General features: G+C 36.5%; 1 protein-coding gene across 1 annotated transcript; it reads left to right on the top strand.

Moving 5' to 3' along the window:
• The first annotated feature begins 848 nt into the window (after positions 1–848).
• Positions 849–1,474, top strand: LOC309965987 (large ribosomal subunit protein uL22-like). Its single transcript, XM_082845861.1, has one exon. It carries the CDS (start codon positions 871–873, stop codon positions 1,423–1,425), a length of 555 nt encoding a protein of 184 aa, XP_082701987.1. The 5' UTR covers positions 849–870; the 3' UTR covers positions 1,426–1,474.
• The last annotated feature ends 12,048 nt before the right edge of the window (positions 1,475–13,522 follow it).

Raw genomic sequence — 13,522 nt, 5'->3', positions numbered from 1 at the left:
TGAAAACAGCAGCTGGAGAGTGAATCTTAAAGAGATCTTGAAATCCCTAATATATGGAGTCCAAGCCCTGCTGAAGGGGAAGTCCTTATCCCACCCTGAAAATATTTGGAGCCAGTGGTGAAGTGAATCTAATGAAAGCTATAACAAAGCCCCAACCCAGCTTAACTTCAGATTAGATTTATTCAGTCTCTCATGCTAGTGCCTGACAGAAGAATCAAAGTGCCCTTTTCTGGGGGTAAATATTATTCACCTCAGTCTCTACAGTTCTTTTGCCCATGTCTGCATACAATAAAACATTCTGAGACACGCAAAGAAGCAAGAAAATATGATCTGTGGAAATGGTAACTGTGAATACACATAAAATACTTTTATTTTTCTCATTTCTTAATTTTTAAATGATAATTGGATGCTGAAAACAAAAAAAATAATAACAATTTATTGCGGAGATTATAGACAATATAAGACAACAAAAGTTGAAAGGGAGGTAAAGGGAAGCAAACTGTTGAAATGTTCTTAAGTTATATGTAAAGTGACATAATATCACTTGAAGCTAGACTGTAATATGTTAAAGTTGCATACCATAAGCCATACATAGGGCAACAACTTAAAAAAGAAAACACATCAGTATGTCTAATAAATCAAGAGTGGTGATGAGATGGAATCCTAAGAAATACTTGATTAATTCAAAAGAAGACAGGAATTGAGGGAAAATGGAGCAAAGAACATATGGCATAGAAAATATTAAGATTGTAGAAGTAAAACAAACAATATCTGTGATTACAGTAAATGTGATGGAATGAATATTAAAATTAAAAGACAGAGATTGTCGCTTTTTTTTTTCCGGTCAGCGGCCTGAGGTGACCTCTAACAATGGTTCGCTATTCACTTGACCCAGAAAATCCCACAAAATCATGCAAGTCGAGAGGTTCAAATCTTCGTGTTCACTTTAAGAACACTCGTGAAACAGCCCAGGCCATTAAGGGTATGCATATCCGAAAAGCCACTAAGTATCTGAAGGATGTCACTTTAAAGAAGCAGTGTGTGCCATTCCGTCGCTACAATGGTGGAGTTGGTAGGTGTGCCCAGGCCAAAGAGTGGGGCTGGACGCAGGGTCGGTGGCCCAAAAAGAGTGCTGAATTTTTACTGCACATGCTCAAAAATGCAGAGAGTAATGCTGAACTTAAGGGCTTAGATGTAGATTCTCTGGTCATTGAGCACATCCAGGTGAACAAAGCCCCCAAGATGTGGCGCAGGACTTATAGAGCTCATGGTCGGATCAACCCATACATGAGCTCTCCGTGCCACATTGAGATGATCCTCACTGAAAAAGAACAGATTGTTCCTAAACCAGAAGAGGAGGTTGCCCAGAAGAAAAAGATATCCCAGAAGAAATTGAAGAAACAAAAACTTATGGCCCGGGAATAAATGCTGCAAAAAATAAATGCAAATGAAAGTAAAAAAAAAAAAAAAAAAAGGAGACAGAGATTGTCCAATTGCATAAGAAAGAAAAGCCAAACTATATGCTATTTATAAGATACACACTTTAAGTATAAAGACACAAATAGGATAAAAGCAAGAAAATGGGAAAAATATGTCAGGCAAATAGTTTAAGAAGGCTCAAGTTACAATATTAATATGAGACAAAGTAGACTTCAGGATAAGAAACATTACCAGAGATAAAGAGGGACATTTCATAATAACAAAAGGGTCAATTAATCAAGAATGCATAAATCATTAGTGTATAGGTACATAATAACAGAGCTTAATAAAACAATAACTGACAGAACTAAAGGAAGAAATAGAGAAGTTCACCATTATAGTTAAAGATTTTAACACTCCTCTCCGTAATTGATAGTACATGTAGAAAAACAATCAGTAGCAATATAGAAGATTTGAATAACAATATCAACCAAATTGAATTAACTGATATTGTAGAACATTCAACTCAACAGCACAACGTTTTCAAGGGCATATGGAAAGTTACCAATATAGACCATATGCTGGACCACACACACACACACACACACACTCACACACACACACACACTCAATTTTTAAGGACTGAAATAATACAGAGTATATTTTCTGGCCTCAGTGGAATAAAATTAAACATAAAAAAACAGAATGTTTGGAAACTCCTCAAGCAGTTGATAGTTAAGACATACTTCAAAATTTTCCGTTAATCAAGAAGTAAGAATCAAGGAGGGCTTCCCTGGTGGTGCAGTGGTTGAGAGTCCGCCTGCCGATGCAGGGGACACGGGTTCGTGCCCCAGTCTGGGAGGATCCCACATGCCGTGGAGTGGCTGGGCCCGTGAGCCATGGCCGCTGAGCCTGCGCGTCCGGAGCCTGTGCTCCGCAACGGGAGAGGCCACAACAGTGAGAGGCCCGTGTACAGCAAAAAAAAAAAAAAAAAAAAAAATCCATTCATGGTTCAAAAGAAGGTACAGGGTACAAGGCCAGTACAACTGAGTTATATTTCTGTAATAGGAACGCACATTTGGGAAATAAAATTAAAAATACCATTTACATAGAATCAAATAATGTGAAATAATTTGAGGTAAATTTAACAAAATATGTGCGAGACTTCTACCCTGAAATCTGCAAAGCATTGCTGAGAGAAATTAAAGAAGTCCTAAATAAGTGGATGGTTCTAGCATGTTCATGGATTGGATGACAGTATTGTTAAGAAGTCCATTTTCACTATTTATTTAAAGATTTACCTGAAGGCAAGTCTCATTCAAAATTTCAAAATTTGAATAGCAAAAGCAATCTTGAAAAAGAAGAACAAAGTTGGAGGACTTACACCACCTGATTTCAAGACTTACTATAAAGCTACCATAATCGAGGCAGAGTTATATTGACGTAAAGTGGGGTTTCACACCTTGGCACTACGGATATTTTGAGCTAGATGATTCTTTGTTGTGAAGGTTGTCCTGTACACTGTAGAGTGTTAAGTAGTATCCCTGGTCACTATTCGTTAGATGCCAATAGCAGCCCCCTCTAGGAGTTGTAACAAACCAAACATGTCTCCAACCATTGCCAAATACACCCCCTCAGGGGTGGGGCAAAATCACCTTGGTTGAGGACCACTGGTATAGAGATAGTAGAGACAGATAAACTGATCAATGAAACAGACCAGAGAGACCTACACTTATATCACTGGTTGATTTTTGACAAAGCTGCCAAAGCAATTCAATCGGGAAAGAAAAGTCTTTTCAGCAAATAATGCTGGAACAACTGGCTATTTACACAGAAAAAAAGCAAACTTTGATCTCTACCTCACACCACACAAAAGCATTAATTTATGATGTATCATAGACCTAAACAAAAAATGCTTAATCAATAAAGATCCTAGAAGAAAACAAAATAGTTCCTTCCAGAAACTTGAGGCAGAGAAATATTTTCTAGAAAAGATCCAAAAAGTATTAGCCATAAAATCGGTATTTGATAAACCATACTTCATCCAAAGTAAAATCTTTTGCTCATCAAAAGATAACATCAAGATGGGACTTCCCTGGTGGCACAGTGGTTAAGAATCCGCCTGCCAATGCAGGGGGCACAGGTTCAATGCCTGGTCTGGGAAGATCCCACATGCTGCGGAGCAGCTAAGCCCATGCGCCACAACTACTGAGCCTGTGCTCTGGAGCCTGTGAGCCACAACTACTGAGCCCATGTGCCACAACTACTGAAGCCCACATGCCTAGAGTCCATGCTCCGCAACAAGAGAAGCCACTTCAGTGAGAAGACTGCGCACCGCAACAAAGAGTAGCCCCCACTCGCCGCAACTAGAGAAAGCCTGCACACAGCAAGAAAGACCCAATGCAGCCAAATATAAATAAATTTATATATAAAAAAGATAACATCAAGAAAATGAACAGGCAGACCACTAACTTGGAAAATATATTCACAAGATTTACCTATGACAAAGGACTCATATCCAGATAATAAAAAGATCTTCTATAAATCAATAAAATGACAAATAACTAAATAAATTGGGCAAAGGACTTGAGTAGAACCTTTACCCAAAAAGGTAGGCAAATAGCTAATGAGTATATAAAAATGTACATACGCAACAATGAAATATCACTACACATATTAGAATGGCTAAAATTTAAAAAAAGATGAATGACAGAGATGGCAATGAGCTGGGGCCAATGGAATGCTCATATACTATTGGTGGGAGTAGAAAATAAAACATCCATCTTGAAGAATATTTGTTAGTTTCTTATTAAGTTAAATACTCATCTATCCTTTGACTGTAGAATTCCTTTTCTAAATATTTACCTTAAAAGCAAAACTAAAACAAGAATTTTCAAGCAGAAGAAAAAATTTCAAACTAGAAACAACCCAAATGTCCATCAACAGGAAAATGGATGAAAAAAATTGTGGCATCCTTACACAGTGGAATGCTATATACTAAAATGAAAAGGAATAAACAACTATAACACCAACAATGTAAATGAATCTCAAAACATTTTGTTGAGTGAAAAAAAATCCAGATAATTATTGCATGATTATATTTACATGAAATTCAAGAACAGAAAAATATAATTTAATGTGAAAGAAATCAGAAGAGTAGTTGCTTGTGCTAGATAGTTAACTAAAAATAGGCACAAGGGAACTTTCTTGGAGTGATGTAAATATTCCTACATCATATTTGGGAAGAGATTCTTAGAAGTGGCATAATTAAATTAAAGGGAGAAAACATATGTCATTGTGCACTTTTATATTCACACTGGTAGTGTTAAAAGACTGTCTGTTTTCTAATAGCCAATAACAGAATAGTTGTCAAACTTAACAGATATTGCCAAAATGGTATCTCAATGTATTTCTAATTTCTTTCGTTTAAGTGAGGTTGAAGATTCTTTCATATGGTTAAGAGCCAACTGCGTTTCTTTTCTGTGAACAACATTCGTATATCTGATCCTTTTCTCAATAGCTGTTATATGTTAGAGTTATTTCTTTGTCTATGATAGAAGTTACACATACTTTTCCCAAGCTTGCTATTTATTTTAAAATTCATATTTTGCTATGCAGAAATTTTTTAAAAGTTATATAGTCAAATATATCATTTTTCCCTATTGCGTCTGGAATTTATATCATAGAAAAGATTCCTCCACTGCCACATTTCAGGGGAATTCGACCATGTTTTCTACTATTTTTATGGTTTCATTTTCTGACATTTAAGCATCCGATTCATTTAGAAACTGGTATATCCTAAAAGAAACAGATTCAATTTCATCTTTTTCCATATGACTATCTAGTTATTTCACTTATTTAAAAGTCCACTCCTTCCCTTCACTCTGTATTTTGAGATGCCACTTTTATCATATTCCAAATTTCTATTTGCTTTTGGGTCTATTTCTGCACTTTATATTCTGTTCCATTGGTCTGTTCTGTCTATTCAGGCACTAATACCACACTGATTTAATAATAGAGGACTTATAATACGCTATAATATATGGTAAGACTATTCCCTTCTCTCATTGTTTTTATTTTTCAGGGATTTTCTGGCTATCTTTCCTTCAAATCTGCTTATTTTTTTTGTCCTTCAGGACTGCCTTATAGTTTTTCTCACTTAGCTTTTGAATATTCCTTGTAAGTTTGTGCCAAGTTTGTGACATTATCTTATTTTTCCTATTGTAAATAAGACCTTTTCTTTCGTTATGTTTTCTAGCTAGTTTTTGTTTATACGATGAGAGCTATGATTTTTACACATTGATTTTATAATCTGCTATTTTATTAAACTCTTGTGGTTTTTAGCAGTTTTTTCATGATTCTTTGCATTTCCCATATATATATATATATATATATATATATATATATATATATATAATTATCTCATCTATAAGTAGAGCTAGTTCTACCTCTTTCCTTTCATGTATCTCTGTTTTCTCTTTATTAATTGCGTTGGCTGATACAATATGATAACAATGCTTAAGAGTTGAGGAGACACTGGGCATTCTTGCTCCTGACTAGAGGGACAGTCTAGAAGTTTTCCAGTATGGAGGGTACTATACTGGCTATTGGGTTGAGTTATTAAGAAGGTATCCATTAATTCTTTTATTATCTAGTTTTTTATATAGGATGGCTTCTGAATTTTATCAAATACCACTTCTGCATCTATGGAAGTAAAAATATAATCTTTCTCCTTATTTTTATTAGTATGCTGAATTAATTTTAAAGCCTTTCTAATATTTAACAAATGTTACATTCCTAGGGGGGGCACTTAGTATATATTATTTTTCATTGTGCCATTGAATTCTATTTGCTAATAGTTTAAGATCTTTGTATTGATGTTCATAAGTGAGAATAGTTGTATAGTTTTCTTTTTGGTGTAATCTATTTCAAATTTTGGTGTCAATCTACTCTGTTTGCAAACTGAATTTGGAAGGTTTTTTTTTTTGCTGTGCTCTGGAGTAGTTTAAGTAATATTAGTATTATTTGATTTGTAAAAAGTTTGGTAGAATTTCCCTGAAACTTCCTGGTCCTGGTGCTTATTTTGTCGGGAATCCATAAAACTATTTTCTTTTTATCTTCTATGGTAATTGTCCTGTTTAGACTTTCTGTCTCTGCCGTGGTTAATTTTGCTTCTACATTTTTCTACAAAATTATTCATTTTAATTTGTTTCCAAATTTATATACAGACTTGTGCAAAATTAGGGTAACATTAAAAATCATTTTCCAGTTGAGAGCTGGAGCATGTGATAACTGGATGGGATGCTGGGACCACAGGCATAAACTGGCCTGGATAAGGTGGGACTAATGGTCGATCACCCTCGGCAAAGTTGTTTCTTATGATTTGTTAAAAGTCCCTGATTGAGGTTATTTCTCCTTCATTATTTCCTTATCTTGTCCTTTTATTCCCTTTAATTAGTTGGCTTATTGTTTGTCTATTTCATTTATTTTATTAAAAGAAACAGCTTTTGTATTGATCTAATTCTAGTATTTTTCTGTTTTTTAACTCATTAAATTCTGCTTTTGTCTTATTAGCTCCTTCCTTTGGCTTTATTTTGGTTTACTTTATTCTTTATTCTAGTTTTTGGAGTTGGCACTTAGTATACACACACATTTGTATACGTGCATATTTACTTATGTCATACATATATATATATATATATATATATATAATTTTCCTCTCATTAGTACCTTATCACAGCTTCTGATGTGTAATATTTTCATTTTTGCTACTTTTAAGAAATTTTGTAATTTTGTTTTGTATTTCCCTCTTGACCTAGGAGTTGTTTAATAGTATGTGTGTGAGTACATTTCTTAAAACTATTATGATTTAAAATTTACCTAGTTTTATTCCATTGGAGTCAGGGAATGCTCTTTGCACTATTTCTATCCTTGGGAATTTATTGAGGTTTTCTTTGTGTCCTAAGAAACTGTGGCCAATTTTCCTGAATGTTCCACGTGCACTTGAAAAGAAAACATACTTTCTGTTGTCAGTTTTCAAAGTTTGCGCTGGATGTGTCTCGGACTCTGGTTCACAGTCCCTATTTCCACCCTTTTTCTCTGACCGTTTCTGACAGCCCTTGGCTCTGCTGCACTGGTTGTCTCTGGTGCTCTGCCCTTGGCTTCTCTGCCACTGCCCTGTGGAGCATCACAGGGGCCTCCTCAGCTGCTCCGGTGCACATGCTGACCTGAAAGCGTTATGGTATTAACAAGGCATTAATATCTTCTGAGGCAACTCTGGGAGACGGTAACCAGTGGTTAAATACTCTCTTCCATGTCTCAGGTAGTAGATTCTGAGATATATTGAACATGGCTCTTCAGATGGATACCTCATACCTGTTTTGTTTTGATGTAGATGTTATCAGTGGGTTTTGGTTTTGTTATCCTGTTGCCCTGTCGGGTCTTCTTTTTTTTTTTTTTAATGGGTCATTTAGTGAGATTACACTTCCACTGCTGACATTTTCCCACAGTTTTTCTTTATAAATTTAGCATGTTTTTTCCTTAACCAGTATATTGTTTTTGTGTATTTGTGAGACTTACATAAGTGTGATTATAATGCTGCAATTTGCCTTTAAAAAACTTTTTTTTTGAGATCCACTTGTGAGGTATGTAGTTGTGGGTATCAATTAAGGACCAGTCAGGAAAACAAACACCACTCTGGGTACATACAAAAGAAATTTAATACAGGGCAGTGCTTCCATGGAGAATGAAAGATCGGAGAAGTCAGGTAGAGGAGGATGAAGCAAGCTAGCCATTAGCAACAGCACAAGGCACTGCTACCATTAGGGCTGAAAGGACATAGGAGGTAGTCTAACCAGAGACCTAGCCGGGCCATCTGATGTGACCTAGAACCACAGCAGGAACTGGATTCATAGAGAAGGAATTGTCTGGTGGAGAATGGCAGAGATGTGGCCTACACTGGGAGAAGTCCACGAAAGCAGAGAAAAAAAGGGAGAAATACCTTGGATTCTCCCTTCCTCCAAGTCCTCAGCCTTCAGGCTGTGTGTCTGATTGTCCAGGATGCATATCTAACCAGAAGTCAGTTGTCAAGGGAACCCAGAAAATGTAGTTTGCATGAGAAGGATAAGGAATAGATCTGAATAGATCTGAGAGCAAACAAACGAGGATTAGCTGTAGTTCGTTCATTTTTCACTGCTGTAGAGTATTCCATTGAATGAGTACCCCAGGGTTCATTTGTCTATTCTACTGCTGATAAACATTGAATTATTTCTGATTTTTTCCTATAGAAGTAATGCTCCCAGAAACATTCTTTATTCTTATCTCCTGATGCATATGTACAAGATTCTCCCAAAGATTTACTCCTGGCAGCTGAATATCTGTGGTAGAGTATGTCCATGTTGAATTATTCTAGGTAATACCAGACTCTTTTCCAAAGTGGCTGTAGCAGAATATATTCTCATTAGGGGTGTTTCAGAATTGTGTTTTTTCCATATCCTAATATAATTTTGTATTATCTGCTTTTTAAAAATATTTACCAATCTGACGGGTATAGAATTTTATCTTGTTGTTTTAATTTGGATTTTATTGATTGCCAGTGAGGTAAAATACAGTTTCATGTGTATACGGGATATTAGCCCTTCCTCTTGTTTGTATACTTTGCCATATTTTAAATCCTCCTCCTTTCTATTATTGATTCATATTAGTTAAAAAAAATCTATTTCAGATCCTAATATGTACTAAGTATATGTGTACCAAATATCATCAACTATTTTGTGAATTTTTTCCTCTACTTATCGTGTCTTTTGCTGAACAGAAATTAAATGTGAATTACTTTGGTTTATGGATGTTCAATATGTGTTCTGTTTAAGAAATGCTTTCCCACAAAAAAGGCCATAAGGATATTTTCTAATATTAGAAAATATATTTTCTAATATGCTAGGGTTGAATGTAGGCAACATAATCTAGGTATTTTAATGGAAAGGAGTTCAATAGAGGGAGTTCTAACAAAATCTGGAGGCAGTATCAAAATGAAATCTATGATCTAGGGTGAAAAAGCCATAATGACAAAGCTGCCGTGGTCACAAGTCAAGCACAGCTTGTCTGCTCTGAAGCTGGTGACTGAAGGCTGGAACAGAGCCCAGCTACTGCTACCATCGCAACTGCCCTTCACGTCAGATGGGCAGGATGCTTGCTGCATTTTCCATCGTCTTGCTTGAAGCAGAAAACAGCCCAAAGCAGCAGGTGGGTGGCCTTGGCCTCATTGCCACCTTCTAAATCCCATGTGAGCACACCTATTTGATGAAACCTAATTTGTATCCTGGGCCTTAGCTACTGGGAGTTTGAGAAATGTCTTTTTTTTTTTTTTTTTTTAAGATTTCTGCAGTGTAGGGATACACATCAGAAGAAAGTAGAAATGGATTCTGAGCATTGGTCGACTGCATCTCACACCTCCTCTAAAACTTTCCCAGCTCTGCCTTCCCATTTAAGTCCTTAATTCATCTGGTTTTATGTTGTCAGGAAGAAATCTTATTTTATTTTATTTTTTCCACACGGATAACTGATTGTCCAAGTACTGTTTCCTGAAAAGGTTGTTGCTCCTCCACTGATATGAGATGCTGTTTCCATCATAAGTGCAGTTTCTGCATACTTATGGGTTTGTTTTGGGGTTCTTTATTCTGTTTTTTGGGTCAGTTTTTCCATCTCTGTAACACCACATGGTATTGATTAGTATATCTTTATATTTTTCTTGATATCTAGCAATATTCCCCTGATCTTGATCTTCTGCAGAAGTGTTTTAGATCTTCTTTGGGTTTTTGCTTTTTTTTTTCATTCTAACATTTTGTTATGTAAATTTCCAAACATAAAAAGTTGAAAGCATTTTACAGGGAATAAACATATAACTACAACCCAGGTTTTATCATTAACATTTTACTATACTTGCTTAGTGTATACCTATCCATCTACTCATCCCTCTAACTTTTATTTTTGATGTATTTCAAAGTATGTTGTAGACGATAACAGCCAAAACTGATGAATGATGGAAAAAAATCAAAACAGTGATTGCTTCTGTGCAGGCTGGGGCAGGGCTGACTGGGAAAGAACATGAGGGAACTTCTGAAATGATTGTGATGTTCATTATCTTGAGATTATCTTGAAAATATCTTGCGTTGCACAGGTGTACCCATTTGTCAAAAGTTGTTGAATGGTATATTTAAGATTGATACATTTCATGATATGTTTAAAGGAAAAAGACTGAACACAGCTCTTGTGAATGAGATGCATACCCCTACAACAATTCGTTCTGGATTTTCTTCTAACTGCCCACAATGGTGTTTACTCCCTGCCCTTCCGGCACATCAGACTCTTACCTTTTAAAGCTCTGTGAGGCACTTCACAAGCTGAGAGTGTAATTAAAACTTCAGAGCCTGATATTATTATTTAATCAAAACCAAAACTACCGGTGGGAATGTACTGATGGGCAATGAATGGATTTTTAAAATAAGTGATGTTGAGGCAACCACGTATCAGTTTGAAGAAAAAGAAAACTAGTCTCCTGCCACCCACCTTACACCAACATAAATTCCAAGTACATTAAATGTTTAAAAAGTACAAACATAAGAAGAAAATGCTGGTGAATATTTTATAATATTTGAATGTGAAAAAATCTTTCCAAGCTAACTAAAGCAGAGGCTATGAAAATAAAGGTTTATATAAAATTTAAAAACTGATGTAACATAAAAACTCACAATCAATTTGCAACATTTATGTCAAAGATTGAATCTCCTTACCCTATAAAGAGTTCTTACATATTAAAGAGAAAGAGATATTTTCCCCTCCCCAAAGACTGAATATACAAACAAACAACATACATTAGAAATGAAAAAAGAACTCTGACCCACAGTCTCTGCAGCAATCAGCACAAAATGGCTGTAAGTTGATAATTACTGTCAGCTTTCCTAATTTTTACCCCCGTCCCAACTCAGGACCAACCAGAGAAAGTTGACTATTCTCCCCAAACCAATCATATGAACTAGCTCCTTTCCAGTTAGTCATTTCCAGCTTCCCCATGGCAACAACTTGCAATCACGGCATTCTTGAAGCCTTCCATTCATTTCACTATAAAGCTTTCCCACTCCCCTGCTTGCCCTAGAGTCGGCCAAACACAAGCACTGCTAGCTGACTCCACTGTTTCAGCAAGCTCTGAAATGAATAGTCTCTGCTTGTTCTCAGTTGAGTGCTCCTCACTTACTTCCGCCCTCCCAAACATGTGCAAAGTATATGAATAGGCAATTAAAAACCAAGAAAGAAAAAAAAAAGAATAAAAGAAAAAAAGTCAGAAGTATATGTAAATACGTTTGATCTCACTAATATTCAGATAAATGCAAACCAAATTCATTTATCAGATTGGTAGACTTAAATGAATGATAATGATTTGTGAAGAGTATGGAATAAGGGTCATTGTTGATGAGTTTACCTTTATGTTGAAACTGGGATAGTTTGGCAATATGTATCTAAATCTTTAAAAATGTTCACATTTTGACCCTGAAATCCCACTTTTATTAATTTAATCTACCAAAACTGTCTGACCTGTGTAGATACCTGACAAAGATATCTTTTCATTGTTAATAAAAAGGAAACACGAGAAGCTATCGATGTAACAACATGGGGAATTAGCAGTATTGGAAAACAATTATAACAGGCTGTGATGTAGTCATGAAACAATGTTCATGTTTGCAATTGTGTAATGTTTTGAAAGATCATACAATGTATTTCCCTTCTTGGTAAAGTATACCTCCTGCCCCCTTGCCAAGCAGTTTTTTTGACATGAACACTTGGTCCTGAGTCTGAGGCTTCTGGCCCCAGGAGAGGGGAGGCCTGATAAAGCTTAGAACATAGAAGTCATAACTCAGCTTTGAGCATTTTAAAGTCCCTATCAAGAGAAAAAACATAAAAACAGGGCTTTAGGAAAGAAAAATAATAATTTTCCAGAAAATTCCAAAATTTTTTACAAATCAAGGATCAATCCTCGGACCATGAAAAAATGGAGGTTATGATAAAAGGAACATTCTTATCACACAAGCAAAAAAGCCCTTGTGGAGTCAGGGGTAGGAGAAGCTAAGAAAGAGATAGAAGGAGGGAAATATTTTAGTTTTAGTGTGGGTTTTGTGGCCTAGTTCTGTGTGCTGCTAGATCCTTGTTAGATCTCTGGGATTCCCTGACAGAGGTATGAGAATCCCAGAGCGAAGGGGAGTCATAGCATGCTTCCCATCTGAGCTTCTGGTTGAGCATCTCTGTGTCTGTCCCATGGCTATATGGGGTGGGCATAATAGAAATGCCAGCATGGTGGACTTAGGTGGAGAGAGGGTCTGAGACAGGGTCCCATGATTCCCCACAGCCTGGGCACGATGTTGAGGAGAGCTAGATATTCCAGTGGGCCCCAGTCTGGCGATGAGGGTGGTGGTGTGGAGTGGGGAATGCACAGCAGATAGCTGACTGTTGAGAGCCAGTGGATCTGTGAGGGTATCACCATGGCACAAGGCAATGAGTGACCAGTGAGGTACAATAAGATTTTGTAACAGAGGTAGTTGGATAGTCTCATAGCAGTTTATAGACAGGGCTTGAGCCTGAACTTCTAAAGTTACCTGTGAGTCTACTTTAAAGCATAACTTGAATTTTCTAGAATCTAAGCTGTAATGGGACAACAGTTACCAGTTAGAGAGATTAGGAGCAAAATATCACAGGGAGATATGCAGGATCGTAAAGGAGAGAACATGGAAGAAAATTGCACTGAAGCAGGGGCAGGTTTAGAATTGATAAACAGCCTCTGAAATGATCGTTACAGTCACCAGTGCATGGGTATGGCTCAGTTTTATGGAGAAGTGGGCATGTGGTATATGAATGTTTGGAGCTGCCTGAAAGACAAGGTGTCAAATCACTTTCAAGGTTGATTGGCTCCTGACATAGAAATATCTGGGTCAAGCGAAAGAGATACCTTGGGACCTGTCACGGGATGGGAGGAGGGCTGGAGGAGTCCCAGATGAGAGTTACACATTCCAAGGTTGAGCACAGTTCTCTGCTGAGCAAATCTCTTCTGTGAGAAAAA

Source organism: Leucopleurus acutus, assembly GCF_964270905.1.
Source record: "Leucopleurus acutus genome assembly, chromosome: 9".
NCBI lineage: Eukaryota > Metazoa > Chordata > Mammalia > Artiodactyla > Delphinidae > Leucopleurus > Leucopleurus acutus.
Note: the sequence above shows the minus strand (reverse complement) of the source record. Positions and strands in the feature narration are given on the sequence as shown.